General features: G+C 28.6%; 2 protein-coding genes, 1 long non-coding RNA gene and 6 other non-coding genes across 11 annotated transcripts; 2 read left to right on the top strand and 7 right to left on the bottom strand.

Moving 5' to 3' along the window:
* Positions 1-8,790: 8,790 nt before the first annotated feature.
* Positions 8,791-10,332, top strand: LOC114186593 (glutathione S-transferase F11-like). The gene is made up of 3 exons (XM_028074548.1): positions 8,791-9,007; positions 9,489-9,537; positions 9,722-10,332. The coding sequence occupies exons 1-3, from the start codon at positions 8,861-8,863 to the stop codon at positions 10,165-10,167; spliced, it is 642 nt and encodes a 213-aa protein (XP_027930349.1). The 5' UTR covers positions 8,791-8,860; the 3' UTR covers positions 10,168-10,332.
* Positions 10,333-10,900: 568 nt separating this feature from the next.
* On the bottom strand, positions 10,901-10,993 carry LOC114189312. Its single transcript, XR_003605616.1, has one exon. It is a non-coding gene; the product is annotated as a small nucleolar RNA Z103 (small nucleolar RNA).
* Positions 10,994-11,216: 223 nt separating this feature from the next.
* Positions 11,217-11,309, bottom strand: LOC114189313. The gene has a single exon (XR_003605617.1). It is a non-coding gene; the product is annotated as a small nucleolar RNA Z103 (small nucleolar RNA).
* Positions 11,310-11,515: 206 nt separating this feature from the next.
* On the bottom strand, positions 11,516-11,608 carry LOC114189314. Its single transcript, XR_003605618.1, has one exon. It is a non-coding gene; the product is annotated as a small nucleolar RNA Z103 (small nucleolar RNA).
* A 220-nt stretch (positions 11,609-11,828) lies between these two features.
* LOC114189309 lies at positions 11,829-11,921 on the bottom strand. Its single transcript, XR_003605613.1, has one exon. It is a non-coding gene; the product is annotated as a small nucleolar RNA Z103 (small nucleolar RNA).
* A 255-nt stretch (positions 11,922-12,176) lies between these two features.
* Positions 12,177-12,269, bottom strand: LOC114189311. Its single transcript, XR_003605615.1, has one exon. It is a non-coding gene; the product is annotated as a small nucleolar RNA Z103 (small nucleolar RNA).
* A 78-nt stretch (positions 12,270-12,347) lies between these two features.
* Positions 12,348-13,338, bottom strand: LOC114186594. Its single transcript, XR_003605115.1, has 3 exons — positions 13,210-13,338; positions 12,533-12,603; positions 12,348-12,415 (listed from the first exon to the last, which is right to left on the bottom strand). It is a non-coding gene; the product is annotated as an uncharacterized LOC114186594 (long non-coding RNA).
* LOC114189315 lies at positions 12,536-12,628 on the bottom strand. Its single transcript, XR_003605619.1, has one exon. It is a non-coding gene; the product is annotated as a small nucleolar RNA Z103 (small nucleolar RNA).
* Positions 13,339-15,001: 1,663 nt separating the features above from the next.
* LOC114186592 (sucrose synthase 6-like) lies at positions 15,002-19,319 on the top strand. Of its 3 annotated transcripts, XM_028074547.1 has the most exons (15): positions 15,002-15,456; positions 15,543-15,697; positions 15,812-16,004; positions 16,120-16,238; positions 16,317-16,533; positions 16,632-16,727; positions 16,813-16,986; positions 17,075-17,191; positions 17,285-17,451; positions 17,640-17,864; positions 17,971-18,537; positions 18,611-18,749; positions 18,849-18,931; positions 19,034-19,064; positions 19,146-19,319. In XM_028074547.1, exons 1-14 carry the CDS (start codon positions 15,220-15,222, stop codon positions 19,041-19,043), a joined length of 2,499 nt encoding a protein of 832 aa, XP_027930348.1. In that variant the 5' UTR covers positions 15,002-15,219; the 3' UTR covers positions 19,044-19,064; positions 19,146-19,319. The 3 variants fall into 3 exon arrangements, with proteins under 3 accessions (XP_027930348.1, XP_027930345.1, XP_027930347.1); XM_028074544.1 differs by having other exon boundaries at positions 15,005-15,456; positions 15,543-16,004; XM_028074546.1 differs by having other exon boundaries at positions 15,005-15,456; positions 15,543-16,004; positions 19,034-19,319.
* The last annotated feature ends 1,455 nt before the right edge of the window (positions 19,320-20,774 follow it).

Raw genomic sequence — 20,774 nt, 5'->3', positions numbered from 1 at the left:
TACTTGGAAAAATCTTGTGACTTTCTGATCGATCTTTTTACTTTTGTGTGAACACAAATTTTAGACAAATACACGCAACAAAAATATTACTGGAGTAAATAACTAACTTATAAAGACTCATTTGATCAACTTTAATAAATCGTTTCAAGATTCATTTGTCACTTGAAAATATAATTTGGGAAAAACGAAAATATAAACTTTTTTCAAAAGAATAACTTGAGATTTTTTGAAAGATAGATCGCACAACAATAAATAAACAAATTAATGTTTATCATCAAATTTTAATAAGTTTATATAGCAAGAAATTTAATTAAAAGTACATATTTTATGATTTTATTTTTTTAATTTTAAAAATCACTTTTGGATTCTTTTGATAATTATTTCTAAAAGAAAATATTATTGTTATATATTACAATGTTCATAAAAAATGTGTTAAAGTCTAAAAATATATGTAATTATAATTTTAAAGGTAAAAGAAAAATATTAAGCTGAAATAATGTGCTTTTGAGAGAATATAAGTACTTTAATTATCTTGAAAAAATACAATTATTACAAATACAATTAATAAATAAAAATTGATATTTTTTTTACAATTTGATATCTTTATTTATATAATTATAACTATATTTCTAATAACCAAGTTAATTTGTCAAAGAATATAGAAGTGAATAAAACGAGATGAAGTATAAACATTTTATTGCTTAAGTTAAAAAAAAAATTATAAATAGAAAAACTTGATTATTAAATCTTATTTTATAAACATTTTCTTTTTTTTACAACAATTCTTTTTCTTCTCTGAAATTTTAAGGTTTTCATTATTTTTACTATCCAAGTTGGTCTTAATGAAATTCGTACAAAGAAAAACAAAAGTTATTGATTGAATTTTTGTTTAATATAAGTTTCTTTTTATCCTTTTTGCCTTAGGTTCATTGTGGATGACTTGCATGTATGTGAGGTCTCATATCTGTTTTGATGAATAAAGATGAATTATGTTAGTTTAGGATTGTAACAATATCTTTATTCTAGTGATAAAAGTTTTCTATGAATAGCTTTGAGCTTTTAGTGTGAAACTAGGACAACTATAATTTGTTGGAGTAATTGAATCTTCAAGTAGAAGAAGTTTGATTGTGTTGATATGGTTAGGATTGTATAACTAGGTTTAGTGTGGTTAACTTTGGCTACATTGATATAAACTTGAAAACAATGTTGTAGGTAGTTGAAATTGGTCATTTTAAGTTAGTAAGTGCAAGGATTATACAATATTTGAAGATTGATGGTTTAGCTAGGTTGAGGAAGGTATTTTATTCTACGATTGGATTTGCTTCTTATTGAACAATTGGTTTGGTATGTTCAAAATTTGTTAGTTGGAAATGTATAAATAATGTAATAGGTGGTTAAAGTTAAATATTTAAAACTTTTTAAAAGTGTATTTAGACTAAATTTTATTGACAACCTAAAATTTGCCATTAATTACATGTTAATAATAATGGATGACCAAAATTCTTCGATAATTATCGATCAATTTTGATAAACTATAAATATTTGTTCGTAAATATGGTGATTTAATATTTGTTCGCCGTCGTATTAACCACCTTCAACTCCTCATTCTCTTTCTCCCTTTTCTCATTATCTTCTTCTTATCACTCATCTCCAATTTATTTATAACAAATTTGTCGTCAAATTTGACAGTAAAATTGATGTCCATTTTACCAACTACTAACAAATTTTTAAAAATTGAACTATCAATCAATTTTAAAATATTTAATTATCAACAGATTTTCAAAAAATTCAATTAACATCAAATTTGTGACGAATTTTAAAAAGAAACTCATGACTGATTTATTGTCGAATTTTGTACGATTTATTCAAAGCCTAAAATGAGAACTTTAACATCTAATTTAACGACAAAATTTATAAATAAAATTTTCCTTTGATAATAAATATTATAAATTATTGATAAATTTCTAGATATTATCAACTAATGTTACCAACAAATTCATATCAATAATTAATTTTTTATGGATAATAAAAAATCTAATTTACCAACGGATACTTTACCAGAAAATAATTTTGTTGATAGCATCGCAACAAAATAGTTTTACGAAAGTTTATTATGTATGAAACAATGTTTTTGGTTTTTTCCATAAAATTTCAATATGAAACACATTATTAAAATAGCTACAAAATGAACAATATAATAGTAAGATATGTAAAATCAAAAAATAAAGTATATATAAAATAACATTGAGCAGTCAAATTAAAATAAAAGTAATAATATTGCCTAAACACGTGCTTTTTTTATTAAAATATAAAGTTAGAAACTAGTATCAATTGTTATATTTTTTTCTCCCTCTCTCAAGAATGCATTATAATATATGAAAAATCGAATATATTTGTCGGTGATGAACCCCACAAGCACTTCATCCAAAGAGATAAGTAAGACTCGATGTGATACTTTTTCCAATAGTTTATTACAAAACAAATCTTTTGATGGCGATTCTGGTGTGTCGTTTATTTCATCTAATCTTAAAGGTAATTATTATATATTTCTCCAAAATATATTTGTTTTTCTATAATTAAAAAATTTCTTTCTAATTGCACCAATCTAGTTCTTTTTCTTTACTTGTGTTCTTCATTTTCCTTAAATATTTCTCCTCCTTCTCTTGTAACCCAAAACCAGTCTCTTTTTTATATTTCTATCTCCTTCCCTCGACGAATTTGTTATTTGGAGAGTAGCTTTGGTAAGATATTTTTCCTTTAGTAAATAGTTTCTTACATATTTGAACTTAATGGTGGAATGTTTGATGGTTGGGATTTAAATTTTTTATGTGATTAAGGAGATTATGTCAAGTTAATTACTATTTTTTCTTATAACACTGGAAAATCGAGGTAAGAAAAACTAACTCTATTGTAATACTTTTATTTTAGCTATTAGTGATAATTTGAGTGTATAGATTTATGTTTATATGTGAATCTGTGAGACTTAAATTTGTAGTTTTGTTGGATTGTTTATATAAAGTATATCCTTTTTTAAACTTAATGAGCTAGTATTCAAATTATGATCTTATATAAGCTTTGACATTTGTTGGAATTTAATGCTTTGGAATTTGATTTTGTTGACATATAATTTAAATGAAAATCTAATTTAAATGGTAGATTATTGATATATGTTTACTTTTTTTAAGGTATTATTTGATAAGATTATGAATTGAAAAATTGTGTGAAGGTTATATGAAATCATTCACATTTTTGTATTAAATCAACGAGATAAGATAATGAGTAATGAGATGTTTTAAGGTGATATATTTAATGATTATTGATAACTAAAATTATAAATAAAATAATTGGTGAAGATTTCACGAGGATTACTGTCATAGGTGAAAAAGTCATTATATTAATAAGTGAATTTGTATCATTTGTTCTAGAGACGTCAAAATGAGTTTCAATTCATGAGTCAACTCGAATTTTTATGGATTTGAGTTGGGTTGGATTGAGAAAAATTCAATTGTTTCAGAAATAGGTTGAACTCAACTCAACTCACTTAACTCACATGTTAAACGGTTCGAGCTAAGTTGAAGATGAGTTAACTCACTTAACCCACCAACATTGTTTTACAATATTTTTTTTAATAATTATTTACTACTCATAATTTTATTTTTAAATGCTAGAATGTTATTCAATGATATTTGAATACTTTAAATGTTTAATTAATTTGATTGCTAAGTTATATATGTTGATACTTTAATTTTTAACTATAATCTTCATAGTAAATTACTCAAACAACCGTTTTATAAACAAATTTTTCTAAATTAGCATCACAAAAATGTGTTGTTTTTTTATTTATATTTTGTTGAATATGACATAAAATGTGTAATATTAGCCATGTTTTTTTGGACTATATGATACTTTCTTAGAAACAATTCATCATATATTAGTGGTGAGCATGATGAAGATATTGGTTCTTGATTTTACTGTGATTGTCATCTCATGGGTTGCTTATAAAATTATTTAAATATTTGAATACTTATAAATAAATAAATATTTTTTTATGTGGGTTGATGAGTCAACTCCCTTAATCCACCAACCCATGGTGGGTTGAGCCGAGTTGCAAAACTTATGACCATACAGTGAATCGGGTTGGATTTATTCATTTTCAACCCAACTCGTGATGAGCCAACTCGTGTGAACCAGATTAAGTCACTTTGATATGTCTATTACATTGTTTAGCAAATTTAATTATATTTTTAAAAATAACCAAAAAAGATGAAATAATACAATAACATAGCTTTTTTTTACTTCCAGTACTAAAACAAACAAAATTAGCTTTTGTAAATAAAGCAAAATAATGAATTAATTAATATCCTTAAATAATACATGGATGCACATTTAATATATATATATATATATATTTTGGACATTAAAAGTTATACTAATTCAGTTTTTTTAACCAAGGAATCTGAGAGTCAATGATTCACCCGTAAGAATAAACGAGGTTCGTTTACAGAGTTAAATGCTTTTAATAGATATTTTTCTTTATCTTAATTACATGTTTAAGAAATAAAACTATGTAACAACTATACATATTTATTAACATAACACATTATTAATTTAACTCACAATTAATTAGTCGAACACATTTACCAAATTCAGTTTATCAACTATACTACTGAATTAAAAATTCACTAAATTAAACTGTAAAAATTAAACTACCACTCTTGGCGGCAATATTAATTGGCTCAAGTTGTGTTCGTGATTAGGACTGATTCCAAATATCATAGTAAAGAAAACTATTATAATGTTGGTATTAAATTCAGTATTTTCAAAATTAGTTATATACTTTCTCACGCTCCAACAAATGAAGAGAACGACATTAATCAATTACTTTTAAGACAACGACAATTACGGGACCATATCAAATTGATACGTAATTTGTATCTAAGGAATATACTTTATGCATATTAATTATATACTTCTTAAATTTGGGATAAGGATACTAAATGTTTTATTAAATAATTTAATCTTTAAATAAAAAATACATGTGTGTATGCACACACTACAAACGTCCATAATAGGATTTATGAATTTTTTATAACTTTAATATCTTTTTAATTTTATATTGAACGTAAAATTAAAATTTGTTTTGTCTTAAATTTTAATATATTTTAGTTTTTAAATTTTAAAAATAAATGAATATAATCATTTGGGTTAAATATGTTTTTGGTCCTTTAAGTTTTAGTAAAAATTAAAATTAATCCCTCTTAGAAACCTTGAATCAATCGTTTCAAACTCGTTTCTCAGCCAGCTAACAAGTGAACATGTGTTAAACGATGTAAATAAACTAAAATACAATGTATTTGAAATGTTAAATAAACATAATAAAAGTTGATTAAAAGGACTAAATTTATGCATTTACAAAGTTGAGAGACTAAATTGGTTAAGGCTTCCAAGAGGGACTAATTCTAATTTTCACTAAAAATTGAAGGATTAAGAATATAGTTAACCGTAATCATTTTAATCAAATGACGTTAATTTTTTTTTATATGTTAAACGATATTTTAAGTTAATATTTGAACCGAAATGTGTTACATGATGTAAAATACTAAATTGTCAGTCTAGAATATTATTCAACACATAAAAAAGTCAACAACATTAATTTAAAAATATTATATTTATTATTTTAAAATATAAAATTTAAAATGAATCAATGTTTAGAAAAAATCAAATTTTAATTTCGTATATAAATTTATAAAAACAAAAATAAATTTCAGTTTCACATATAAATTTATGAAGTGAACATATTTAAGTCTTTTTATACATTTTTAATCACACCGAACACATCTAAATTTAGACTTTTATTTAACTTTTCAGTTTACCTAGTGTTATTATGAAACGTATTATCCCAATTTAGTAGTGTTTTTGGAAATATGATCTAAAGTTTTTATACCAAAACCTAACTTTGAACTCTGCTCAAAACAGACTTAAAAAATGTGTGAATAAAGTTATAGAGAAGTGAGCAGTTATGGAGCAATCATCGCAGCTAAAATAAAAGAAAGAGACCCACTTTCATGCAACCTAAATTAAATATTGTATAAAAGTATTTATCGTGTTACTGTTTTAGTTGCAAGCACAGTTTCATCTTTTAATAATTGACTTAACCAAATGTGAAATTATTGTATACTTAAGTACTTTCACTTATCTGTCTATTAATTTTGTTTTTTATATTTTTAATTAAGGATACTTATTTAAATTTTCTGTTGATTGAATAATATAGTATTATCTTATCCTGTCGTATTATTAGTTCCATCGGATAACCTGATAAAGAAATTTGATGTAATGTTATCAATATAAAAGTAATAAATATTTTTTATTTTTTAATAAAAATACGTTAGATAATCCTCATTTCAAGTCTGATAAATATCATTCACTAAATATTTAAAATATCATCTATAGGAGTTTAAAACTTTTACACGATTTTATCTTTAAAAGATATTTAAAAAAAAAAATATATTTAAACCGTTTTAAATTTTAACTTTTAAAGAATACGAGATTATTGGCCATAATAATATCAATTATAAAATTATCATGTTCTTTTATTATTCTCACACAATTACTTTGCAGTAAAAAAAATATTCCATCATACTCTATTGTTGATGAAATTATTGGGAAACTTAAAAATTTAATTAAATCTAAATAATTTTGTAAATTATCATCACAATTGATGAAAAATTTAAAACAAATGATAAGTAGGTATGAATTAGAGATGTTTCCAAGTGTGAGTAGATTTTCTTGACCTTCATTGAAGAGAGAATACACAATTTCCCCACTTGCAGGAATAGTCAGAAAAGTTTTGAGATCTTGAGAAATATGAGATATAGAATGAAAGAATAGTAGCTTTCAGAGTTTATGATACGACACAAGTCACATCTCTCAACTGTATATTAATGTTCATGCAAATAGGCAATGGAACCAACCAATTATTCCCTTTTCATGGTGACTTCTTCTTCTACAAAACTTAAGCCTTTGATAGTGGAAATGGTGGAAGCTTATAGCATCATTAAATGACTTTAACTTGGACTTGGCCTAAGAATATAGAATCCAAAACTAATATTCTTTCATTCGTTCAGACCAATACTGTTCTTCAGGATAATGTTTTTTCCAGATCTGTTCTCAGTTTAGTTCCAAAAAGCATTATGTTTGACAACTTTTAACTTTTGACATTATAACAAGCATGTGGGTGGCATCTTTATGGTGAAAATTGTATATTTTACATGATTGCTTTTAACATGTTTGTTCTTTTCCGAATATGACCTACTGCACTAACAAAAGCAGGGAATGTTAATGTTTTAAGACTTTTTTTTAATCAATTTGGTTGAAAAATGAGTTAAGTGCGACAAAAGTTTGATTCTAATAACAATTTCTGTGTGAATACAATTTGTTTTTTACTTCTCACTTCACACAAACACCATCATCCTTCTTCTACTCTCTAGATTCCCTCGGCTCTATCTACGTTCTCATCTTCAAACATTTTCGTGCTTTCTCTTTTAAAAGTGTTGATTTCTTGATCTTCCAGAACCTTTTCAATTTTGCACTTTGATTACCTCTTCCTTCATATTCAATACGACGTTCGTTATAAATACAAACAAATTATAATAAATAAATGAATACAAATTTTATTTTATAAATTCTTTTATGAGATTGAATTAAATTTAAAATTTATTTTTTAAGATTATATTAAAATCTGTCTAATATCATTTTATTTTACAAAAATATACTATAAAAAAATTAGTTTTTATTGCTTATACACAAAGAAAACTCGTCCTCTATTACTATAGCACGATAAAAACTAATTGGAGTAATTCTCATAAAGAGTACTGGCTTAAGAAAATTAAAATAAAATAGGTTAAATATATTTTTAATCTCTAAATTTGGACCTAAAATGGGAATTAGTTTTTATCTCAAAGTTTGATACATTTTAGTTATCAAATTTTAAAAAATGAATGGATATAATTTTTCTAGTCCAGTGACATGAATTTTTTGGACTTGTTAAATGTTTTTTCAGGTTGACATTTTACATAAAACATGTTAAAATGATATAAACAACTCAAACGTCATTTTAAAAAGCGTTTGACACATTAAAAAAATTTAACACAGGTAGATTAAAAGAAGTATATCCATTTACTTTTAAATTCTAATGACCAAAATATATCAAAATTTAAGAGAAAACGAATTTTAATTTTACAACCAAATTCAAAAATTCAAAAACATTGTGAATATCATCACATAGTTCCTTTCCTTGACTCAAGAAAATACGGGTAAGCCCAGACATTACAAAAACAGCCGTGCTTTTTGGGTCCAAAAAAATGCAGCCCAACTTGTGTTTATGATTTCGATTCATTACAGTTTAAAGTATAATCATGTTATTATTATTTTTATCTTCTTGACTTATTGTCTATTTTATACAAATACTTAATTTAATATTAATACAACGAAAAACGTTCCTTAATATTTAATAAATACTTATTTATTTTATTAAGAATTTAAATTTTAACAGTTAAGAACTTTTATTGCTGAACATTAAGATAATGAAACAATTAGACAGTGAATTGGAAGAAATAGAAACCCTGATAATTATTGAGATGGGTAAGGTTGCATGAGAAAGGGGGGAGGAAGAAGGGTCACGTGGCAACCCCCATGCTGCTGGTTGTTCCATGCGGTTGGTGGACAGTTAAGTGCAGAAAGAAAGCAATAAATGAAGTAACATTTGTAGCTATAACTATACTTCTACTTTCCCAATATATATATGTATATATTTTGCAGTGGCAGCACCAAATAATTAAGATTGAGTATAGAAAGTTGAATCATGGTGGTGAAGGTGTACGGTGAAGCAAGGGCAGCATGCCCTCAAAGAGTGATGCTGTGTCTGTTGGAGAAAGGAATAGACTTTGAACTTGTGCCTGTTCATCTTCAACAGGGACAACATAAGACACCTCAATTCCTTCTCCTACAGGTCCACTCATAATTTTTTCACACACTTTTAATTTTATGATTTTTTTTATTTGTCCTCATATAGATGTCTCAAATTGAATGTATCACATGAATTTTGTTCCAAATTATAATTAATAAGACAAAGCAAATGTATTCATTTATTTCAATTCTTTGAAATTTTAATCAAAACTCCAATCATAACCGTCTATAAAATTAAACAGATGACTTTGACCAATATATTTTATTTATTTGTTTTGGTAATAAATAAATTCATGTATGGATGAACTTGGATAAAATATATAGGTAATAAATAAACTAAATAAATTCATGTTTTGCTAAAATAAATAAACTAAATAAATCACTTTGCCACCCTGAATTGAATAATCCAAAATTTAATATACTGAATTTTATAAATACTAAGTTAATCCAATTAAAGCTTATTATATTTGAAATAAGTTTGGGGATTATTTTCTGTTAATTATATGTATGGATATTTGTGGCAGCCATTTGGACAAGTTCCAGTTGTGGAAGACGGTGATTTCAGGCTCTTTGGTAAGAATTCTATCAAATACTTTGGGTTCAACCATTCATGTCATTCCTTTATTAATGATCTACCAGAAAAATATTATTCAGTTCAATTTGTAAAACAGTAATGCCTTCTATGGTGAGTTACTGAGAAGATGTAAAAATATTTTGTTACCTTCACATACAGTGTGATTTTTGTTGTGTTATGCAGAATCAAGGGCTATTATAAGGTACTATGCAACAAAATATGCAGAGCGTGGTAGCGACCTATTGGGCAAAACCTTAGAGGAAAGGGCTTTGGTGGAGCAATGGCTTGAAGTAGAAGCACACAACTTCAATAATTTGTGCTTCACTATAATGTTTCAACTTGTGATCCTACCAAAGATGGGTAAGGTTGGGGACTTGGCCTTGGCAGAAAAAAGTGAAAAAGATTTAGAAAAGGTCCTTGATGTGTATGAAACTAGGCTCTCTCAAAGCACATACCTTGCAGGTCATTTTTTCTCTTTGGCCGATCTCAGTCATCTCCCAGGCCTTGCACATCTTATCGAAGAAGCCAAACTTGGCCATTTGGTCACTCAGCGGAAGAATGTCAATACATGGTGGCAGAAAATTTCAAGTAGGCCAGCTTGGAACAAGTTAAAGGATCTCACTCACTGATTGAAACAGCAAATAATTTTTACTTCATACTTTATTATATCCCTTGCTCTATATATAATGTCTGTTGTAAAATTTGTCTGGGAGAATAAGTTCAAGTCACGTACCAAGTATGTCTTGTTTTGAATGATTGAAACATCTATCGTTAACAAATTCTTATGTAACTTATATTGTCATGAATAAGATTTTTAGCTCTACTTCACCTTATTGTTAAAATCTTTTAGTTTTGAAAGAATTTACTTTTATTGTGAAAGTGTTAATGTTAATTGGTTGATTCTATCAAACTGATTCTACTTTGTCAATGGCCAACATAGATTTGTTCTTGACTCAGTTTAATAGGAGTTGCTTCTGCTGTCTGTGCATGTTCATCAAAGGGAAATATCATTTCATCAAATCGGAAACCAAACTCGACATCCTTCGATAAAAAACATACCAAACGTACCAATAGACATGCAACAGGCAAACTACAAAACAAATGCACAAAAATTTCAAAATGGTATATACGTATGTAACAGAAGAGCCAAACTTGCAAACCACATAGAATGCAGCACAAGTATTAAACTCCTGTTAATTGTTATCTGGAGAAAAACCTTTAGAACAGATGGGAATATCCAAATACGTAACATCCCCTTCAGAAATTCTCCAACTTCCTTTCGCAAGAATTTACAATTAAAAAGGTACTCACAAATCCCTAATAAACATATAGGGCAGAAGATCAAATTGAAAATATGCAAAGATGGATCAGATTTATTGGCTTGGATTCTCAAAAGAGAAAAATCGCACAGTATGTTCAGCTTCTATCATCTGGGGAAATAATCATCACGTCCATCTTGCAATGCAACTTTAGTATTAAAAACTCAGTAGTTAATCATAAATTTAAACAGAAATTGTATAATTCATTGAGCATAAGTGTTTGAAGAAAACTTCTACCCTTCTAAAACAAATAGGAAAAAAATTCAACACTCAGCTCATGAATAATGCAAATAAAAAAAAAAAGACAAATGCACTTCTAAAGCATATATGATTTCTAAGATGAGTATACTAATACGTTGATGGATCAGATTTATTGGCTTGGTTTCTATAACGAGAAAGATCGCACAGTATATTCAGCTTCGATCATCTGGGGAAATAATCATCACTTCCATCTTGCATTGCAATCTTAGTTAGTTAACTTACCCAATTTAATCATGAAGTTTCCAATAATTGTCCAAAGACAAATGCTACAACTTCTAAAAAAACAGGAGTCAAATATCAAGAACACACAGCTCATGAATAATGCACATAAAAAAAAGACAAATGCACTTCTAAAGCATATATGAATTCTAAGATGAGCATACTCAAACATACAATAATGGATCAGATTTATTGGCTTGGTTTCTCTAAAGAGAAAGATCGCACAGTATATTCAGCTTCGATCATCTGGGGAAATAATCATCACTTCCGTATTGCAATGCAATTTTAGTTAGTTAATTTATCCAATTTAATCAGAAATTATATAATAATGAAGTTTCCAATAATTGTTCGAAAACAAATGCTACAATTTCTAAACAAACAGGAGCCAAATATCACGAACACGAGGCTAATGAATAACAGAGCATCGGAAAGACAAAAGCACTTCTAAAACAAATATAAATTCAAAGAGGAGCATACTCAAACATACAATAATGGATCAGATTTATTGGCTTGGTTTCTCTAAAGAGAAAGATCGCACAGTATGTTCAGCGTCGATCATCTGGGGAAATAATCATCACATCCATTTTGCAATGCAACAAATCAATACACAATGATAGATTAACAAACACCAAATTCCAACTAACTATAAACAAGACCATGCTCACATTAATCAGACATTATATAATCCATGGAGTTTCCAAAAATTGTTAGCCACTTCTAAAACAAATAGGAATAAAAAATTCAACAACACTAGGCTAATGAATAACAACGCATAAAAAAGACAAATGCACTTCTGAAACAGATATCAATTCTTGGATGACGTACTAAAACATACAATAATGGATCAGATTTATTGGCTTGGTTTCTCTAAAGAGAAAGATCGCACAGTATGTTCAGCGTCGATCACCTGGGGAAATAATCATCACATCCATCAAACAATGCAACAAATCAATACACAATGATAGATCAACAAACACCAAATTCCGACTAACAATAAACAAAACCATGCAAACATTAATCAGAAAGTATATAATCCATGGAGTTTCTAATAATTGTTCGAAGACAAATGCTACCTCATCTAAAACAAAAACGAATCAAATTTCAACAACACACGGCTCAGAAATAGCTGCACATGAAAAAGTCATACATTCCTGAAACAAATATCAATTCTAAGATGAGCATACTAAAAACATACATAAAGGATCAGATTTATTGGCTTGGTTTCTCTAAAGAGAAAGATCGCACAGTATGTTCAGCGTCGATCACCTGGGGAAATAATCATCACATCCATCAAACAACGCAACAAGTCAATATAATGCATTAACAAACACTAAATTCCAACTAACAATTAACAACACCAAGCTCACATTAATTAAAAGTTTTACAATTACATTATCGCATAAAAATGAATCGGCAAAGCTCTGACTTGGAAATTCAATACTTAATATATGAGAATAGCACAATTAGAATCAACTTCAATCATGTGGGGGAAAGACTCATCACATCTTATCCAATTCTACCCCTATTTACTTCTATACCAAAAGTCTTAAACACGAAAAGATAGCATGCATCATAACCCTATTTCTTCCCACCACAACACCAAACAGCGATAGAAAAATAGAATCGAAAAGAGTAAAATTTAGAAGACTCTGAATCAAGGAATGAATTTTCCTGCTCTGCAATGGAAACTGAGACAATATGAAGAAAACAGTACAAAAAAATATTGCAGAGAGGAATTGCTATAGCGTCAGCTCATACACAGTACCCACGAAGATCAGAGCACAGGTAATCAGTAAATGACGCCTACACATACACACATCAGGCATAACACAGAAAATAATTCTTAATCAGTGAGAGTATGAAAGATAAGACCTTTGAAAGGGAAGAGTAGCGAATGAGTAAACTCTGGATGAAAGGTGTTTATAAAGGCTGAAACAAGTATGCGCAGTTGAACCCAAGATTAGGGTTTCTTTGATTTTGAAAGGAGTTATCTGTGATGACCTAGTGGGCCTTTTTCTGTCTATTACAGGCTAAGCCCACATATGACATTGGTTCAAATAAAAATGATTTTCTTCTATGTCCAGTACACATACCCAAAACTTATTTTAAAGTCATTTCAAAGTTTTTTGAATTACATATTTTATGATAATAAAAAGAAAAATAGGTAATATTTCGATATGCCTTATGTTTTTTAAAATATCAAATATTTTCTAAAGTATAATACATGGTAAAAGGCAATTTAAAGTATACTTCCAAAGATTATATGAAATATACACAATCTATATACTTATAATAACACGTAGATATGATTTAAAAGAATATTTTAATGAAGACGTTATATTTTATAACATAAATAATTTTTTAAAAATCTGTTATTTTTTTACTTGAAAAAAAAAAACACATAATAGCGTATTTATATTGTATTTTATAACGGCAGTACTATAAACTATTTATTGTGGAATCAATAATATATTTGTAACAGATAAATCTTTAATATTTGAATCTATAGTATTACTGGTAACATCTCAATTTATCAATTTCACATTTCTAACTAAATTATCATAAATAAACAAATATCTATTTATATTATATAATATGTACGTAGGAAATATATATATATATATATATATATATATATATATATATATATATATATAATCACTACATTCTAATTATCATCTTTTAACTGGTTTTGAAATATTGAAAATGAAAAAATAAGAAATGAAGAACCATATAAAAAATATCACCTAAAGTTATAAGAGAAAGTTGTCAAAATTTAGTAATAAAAAATCATTTTCCTATTAAAGAATAGGGTAAGTTAACATTTAGAAAAAATACACACCATGACGGATCACACATTACATTCAATCCTCAATTCCCAAAAATTATTCTTAAACCATTTATTATATTTAAATAAATAATTTGTTTATATAATTATATTTACATATTACAATTATATTATGTATAACTATAAATATAATATCTAAAAGAATTCACAGTACAAAAAAAAATATTATTATTTTAATAATTATTTTGTCACATTTAAATGATATATTACAATAAATAAAACTAATTATATAAATACTAAAAATAATATTAGATTATATTAATAATAATACTGCTATCAATATTAATAATACCAATATTAATATATTAATAATAATAATAATAATACAAGGTTAATATTAAAAATTTGATAACAAAAACATAAATATAAAAACTTAAATTAATATTTAAAATAAATTCATGATATATAAAATTATAAAAATATGAAATTAAACATAAATTATTTTAATCAAAATTAATATATATATATATATATATATATATATATATATATATATTATCATGTCATAAACCATTAAACATAATATATCATATCTGATAAGATTATAGAAAGAGACTGATATATAAAATCATATTACAGTGCAAAAGTTATACAGAAGTTATCATTTATACAAGTGTTTGCATGTACGTATATAATTTTCTTTAGCAGAGACCATGACCAATTTTGGACGTAACACAGAAGCTAGGTATCATACAGTATGCAAATGCCTTGAAGAAGATGACAGCTTTTGCATATTCTTTTTCTCATGCTCACATACAAACATATAGCACAATAACAACTACACACATACAAGAAAAGAATGATTCTGACTTACAGATACCATTCACATTGTCCATTGCAAATGTTCTTCCTCAACTTCTGCACCTCTGTCGTGGGGCCAACTTCATCCCAAAAACCTCTCTTACCAATCATAACAACAATGTACACGTAAATAGCCAAGCATATAAATTGAAAATGAGGCACAACTCCTTAGAGCCACAACAATAGGAATTTCCAAACCTTAATTCCTTCATCATCATTGTCTCATTCTTGAAATGGCTTCTTCACCAATCTTGAGAGATAAAGAATTGGTAACTGATGACATGCCTGATGATGCATCGAGGCAAAGTAGGCAGCATGTGAAGAGGTGTTTTGCTAAGTACATTGAGAAGGGGAGAAGGATTATAAAACTTCATGACTTGATGGAAGAAATGGAGCAAGTTATAGACGACAACATTCAGAGAAATCAAGTATTAGAGGGGAACCTTGGATTCTTATTGAGTTGTACACAGGTTTTCTCTTTGCTTTTCCTTGTGTATGTTACAATGTGATATTGTTTAGCATTTGGATCATAATGTTGGGCACCTGAAACTTGCAGGAAGCTGCTGTTGATCCACCTTATGTGGCCTTTGCAGTAAGGCCAAATCCTGGAGTTTGGGAATTTGTAAGAGTGAGCTCTGAGGATCTTTCAGTTGAACCAATCACTTCCACAGATTATCTCAAATTCAAGGAAAGCGTATATGATGAAGACTGGTATGTCATTTGTCTTCATTTTGCAAGTTTTGTATTGATATATCAACTTTTGGTAACAATATTATTAGTACTTGGCAACTTTGTTTTCAACGTTAACTTGGGTCTATGTTGCAGGGCAAACGATGAAGACGCATTTGAAGCAGATTTTGGAGCATTTGATTTCCCTATTCCGAACTTGACCCTGCCTTCTTCTATTGGAAATGGACTCCATTTTGTTTCAAAGTTCTTAACTTCAAGGTTTAGCGGGAAACTGATCAAAACACAACCTATTGTTGACTACTTGTTATCACTAAATCATGGAGGTGAAGTAAGTGGAAAAACGACATCAAGTTCATAAAACATTTCCAACAACTTCTGTTTTTTCATTACAGATACTTTAGAACATTAATCTTAATCCACCCTCTTGTCATCTACAATGGTAGAATCTGATGATAAGCGACAACCTCAGCTCTGCTGCAAAGCTTCAGCTGGCACTGATGGTGGCTGATGGACATCTCTCAGCACTTCCAAAGGATGCCCCTTATCAAGATTTTGAGACAAAGTAAACCCCTTCATGTTTCTTAAAATGGACTAAGTTGGTATTCAGTAATTTAGTAATCAACATCATTTTCACTAACAGGCTCAAAGAGTGGGGGTTTGAGAGAGGATGGGGAGATACTGCAGGAAGAGTGAAGGAGACAATGAGAACTCTATCAGAAGTACTCCAAGCTCCTGATGCACTGACCCTGGAGAATTTTTTTAGCAGACTTCCTACAATTTTCAATGTTGTGATATTCTCTATCCATGGTTATTTTGGACAAGCAGATGTTCTTGGCTTGCCAGACACTGGTGGACAGGTAACACTTCTGAACTTAGTTATTATGTGAATATCATGGAAATGATTTTACAAGTTTCAAACCATGTCAAACTTTTAACATTGTGCACTTTGGAGCAGGTAGTGTACATATTGGATCAAGTTAGAGCTCTTGAAGCAGAGTTGTTGCTCAGAATTAAGCAACAAGGCTTAAACATAAAGCCTCAGATTCTAGTGGTAAGTTATGATGCAAAAGAGTTTCCCTTTTCTATGTCCTACTTGCTTTGACAGAATTATGCAAGTATATAATTGAGCATGACAGGTCACAAGACTCATCCCTGATGCTCAAGGAACAAAGTGCAATCAGGAGTTGGAACTAATAGATGGAACTAAGTACTCCAATATTCTACGTGTACCTTTTCACACAGATAAAGGAATCCTGCGTCAATGGGTTTCTCGTTTTGACATCTATCCTTATCTTGAGAGGTTTACTCAAGTATGTAAATATGATATATAGAACCTTTACTTGGTAGCTTTTATATATAAGTTTTCCATCTGATCAAGTCTATGACTCATGTTAAAAGGATGCCACAGCCAAGATTTTCAGCCTCATGGAAGGAAAACCAGATCTTATTATTGGAAATTACACTGATGGGAATTTGGTAGCATCTCTCATGGCTAACAGACTTAAGATAACTCAGGTTCATACCCTCTTACTGAAATTTTCATATTCAGCAAATTTTGTGGCTGTAAAGATTATAAATTGATTCTCCTTAGGTTGCATTGAAAACCAGGGAATTATTGCACATGCTTTGGAGAAAACTAAGTATGAAGATTCAGATGTCAAGTGGAAAGAACTGGATCCTAAGTATCACTTCTCATGTCAATTCATGGCAGATACAATAGCAATGAATGCATCAGATTTCATCATAACCAGCACCTATCAGGAAATTGCTGGGAGGTTAGATGTCATATTAAAAACAAAGAAATTACTTTTGACATCCTTTCTCTATTGCTTGGAAATTGAAATATTGTCACGCTCAAGAAATTCACATAAGTAAATTATAAGATAGTACCAATACAAAAATTGAGAGAAACTAGGAAGTTAATATAAATCAACTATTAAGTTGTGAAAGTTGTTGTTTGCAGCAAGGATAGACCAGGACAATATGAAAGCCATGCTGCATTTACACTCCCAGGGCTGTGTAGGGTGGTTTCAGGGATAAATGTATTTGATCCAAAGTTCAACATTGCTGCACCTGGAGCTGATCAATCTGTCTACTTTCCTTACACAGAAAAAGACAGAAGATTCACTCAATTTTATCCTGTCATCGAAGACCTGTTGTACAGTAAAGTGGATACCGATGAACATATGTAAGCGACTTAGTTGAATATTCTTCCAAATGGTTACTGTTCAGATAAGAATTGCTATATTCTTCCAAATGGTTAACCTTATCTGCTGAATATATCATTGAAACAGTGGATATCTAGAAAACAGGAGAAAACCCATCATCTTTTCAATGGCAAGGTTTGATGTTGTGAAGAACTTAACTGGGTTAGTTGAGTGGTATGGAAAGAACCAAAGATTGAGAAAAATGGTGAACCTTGTCATAGTTGGAGGGTTCTTTGACCCTTTGAAATCCAAAGACAGAGAGGAAATGGCAGAGATAAGAAAGATGCATGATCTGGTAGAAAAGTACCGACTCAAGGGTCAATTCAGATGGATTTCTGCACAAACTGATAGATATCGCAATGGAGAACTCTACCGCTTCATTGCCGATACAAAGGGAGCTTTTGTGCAGCCTGCTTTGTATGAAGCATTTGGTCTCACTGTCATTGAAGCAATGAACTGTGGTTTACCTACTTTTGCCACCAACCAAGGAGGTCCAGCAGAAATCATTGTTGACGGAATCTCTGGCTTCCACATTGATCCCCACAATGGAGAAGAATCAAGCAACAAAATCGCTGATTTCTTTGAAAAATGCTTACAAGATTCAACACACTGGAATGGAATTTCAGCAGCAGGATTGCAGCGCATAAATGAATGGTAAATAAACATGCAACTTCAATTTCATCGACCCATTTTAGCATTATTCCCTTCTTATGCCTTTGTTTCGCAGCTACACATGGAAGATCTATGCAAACAAGATGTTGAATATGGGGAACATGTATACCTTCTGGAGGCTGGTGAATAATAAACAAAAAGTGGCAAAGCAAAGTTACATTAAGATGTTCTACAATCTCATGTTCAGGAATTTGGTAAGTCAGCTTATTTGGTAGTTGGAAAGAAGCATATACAGAACAGTCATCATCATGCAATGCAAAATGATTAATTCTTTTGACATGTCAATGTTTCAGGTGAAGACTATACCTGTTCCAAGTTATGAACCTCAGCAGCAACCAGTGTCTAAGAAGAAAAGTGTCAGAAAACAAAGCACAAGGTAATTTGAACCATCAAGAAAGAATCTTTTTAGAAACAAAATTGAAGTTAATAAAACGTTGAACTTCCTCTGACATTTTCTCTCCTTGTTTCCTTGCCACAGCAAGCGTTGAAGCTAATAAAATGTTGCAAAGGTAAGATTATAACAAGTTTTCTGGGGTTAGCTCGTGATTTTCACTTCTTTATAAGCTCATAAAACTCTTGCTTCTTTTCAGTTCATTTGGAGCTCTAATCTAAAGTCTCAATCACAAAGTCAATGTTTGAGACACTACTTATCAGTGATCTCTCTACAATTTACTTAATTTACTTGAAAATAATCATATTCTGTACAGCTACGAGTTGACAACTATTTTCCTGTGACTGATAAAAATTATGAGGAAATTTCTGTATGAAACAGACAACATGAACAGTTCTCATCCCTGCCATTTCGCCATTTCGATTTAATCCAATAAAGTCATTCAAAAGCAAAATTTTACTCCAATTATTATTGTTTATGTGAAAATTTTAAAATATTAAACAATAAAATAGGAATCAAATTCATATTTATTTATTTTTCAATATATTTATATTACGACAATTTAATATTTAAAAATAAATTATTAAATGATTTTGAGTTAACCTAAGTTTTTTAAACATGATCTAAACAAAATGAGTTTTGAATTAAATGAAGAAGAATTGAGAATAAGTTACTCAATTTTGTAATAGTTACTATATAAATTAGACTGATATAGTTTGATTCATCAGAGAGGAATACAATTGTAACATTTATTCATTATATACCATCAATGCCTCGAATTAGATCATACTTCTTCTTTTTTCAAACTTATAGTTAGAAAAAAAATTCTAATTACACAGATTATTTATACAAAACTTATATTGATCCAACACTATTTGATATCTTATTTATATATCTGTACCAAGTGATTCCTTTTTTTTTTACATATTTCTTTTTCCATTTTATCCTTTAAATAATGTTTTCTTTTAAATTAAAATAATTACTTTACTAATTTTATTATTTACAAGATATTTTTCTTAAATTTAATTATTATTTTTATTCAACGATTTTTTAAAAAAAATTTAACCATTTTTTAAAACTAAAATAACTAACTATAACAAGAAAAGGGAAGAAATTATACTTAATTTACAAATTTAATTGTAAATGATTAAAAAGTTAGAAAATTGAAGTAATGTATATATCATAAATCCTATTCAAAAATTGCATTTCCCACGCGCATGGTTTTAGGGTTTTGAATAAATTTCCAAAGGTCTTTCTTCCACCACTCCTTTCTTCTTCCTACACTCCTATAAAAGTTGGTGATCTGGATAATATTTCCGAATTCGAATAAAGTTATCCAGAACATTCAATCCGAAAGATATGAGAAAATACATTTTGAATTGAGTTTCGAAAAGAATTTCCAGATTCTAAATACATTCAGACTATAAAAAAGAACTTTCCAAAAATAAATATTTTTCCAGATTCAAAAATGACTTATGAAACACTTGTTTTGAATTATTCTTTTTTATTTCAAAATATATTTTTAAATATGAAAATATCTTCTGGAACCGTCATTATGAAATTCAAGAAAAAAAAAGAACGAGTGTTCTAAAAGCCATTTTCAGCTCCAGAAATGACTTCCTGAATATTCATTTCAAAATATATAAAACGTAAATTTTCTCAGAATAATCTGGAATGCATGCACTTCCATTTTTACATTCCTGTTATTACAAAAATTTTGGTCGATCTGGTCAAAATTCGATCGAATTCAATTAAGTTTCACTAAAATTTAATCAGTTTCAATCGAAAGTCAGTTAAGTCTCTTCTATGCTTAAATTTGGTCTTGTTG

This window comes from Vigna unguiculata, chromosome 6 (assembly GCF_004118075.2).
Source record: "Vigna unguiculata cultivar IT97K-499-35 chromosome 6, ASM411807v1, whole genome shotgun sequence".
Lineage (NCBI taxonomy): Eukaryota > Viridiplantae > Streptophyta > Magnoliopsida > Fabales > Fabaceae > Vigna > Vigna unguiculata.
Note: the sequence above shows the minus strand (reverse complement) of the source record. Positions and strands in the feature narration are given on the sequence as shown.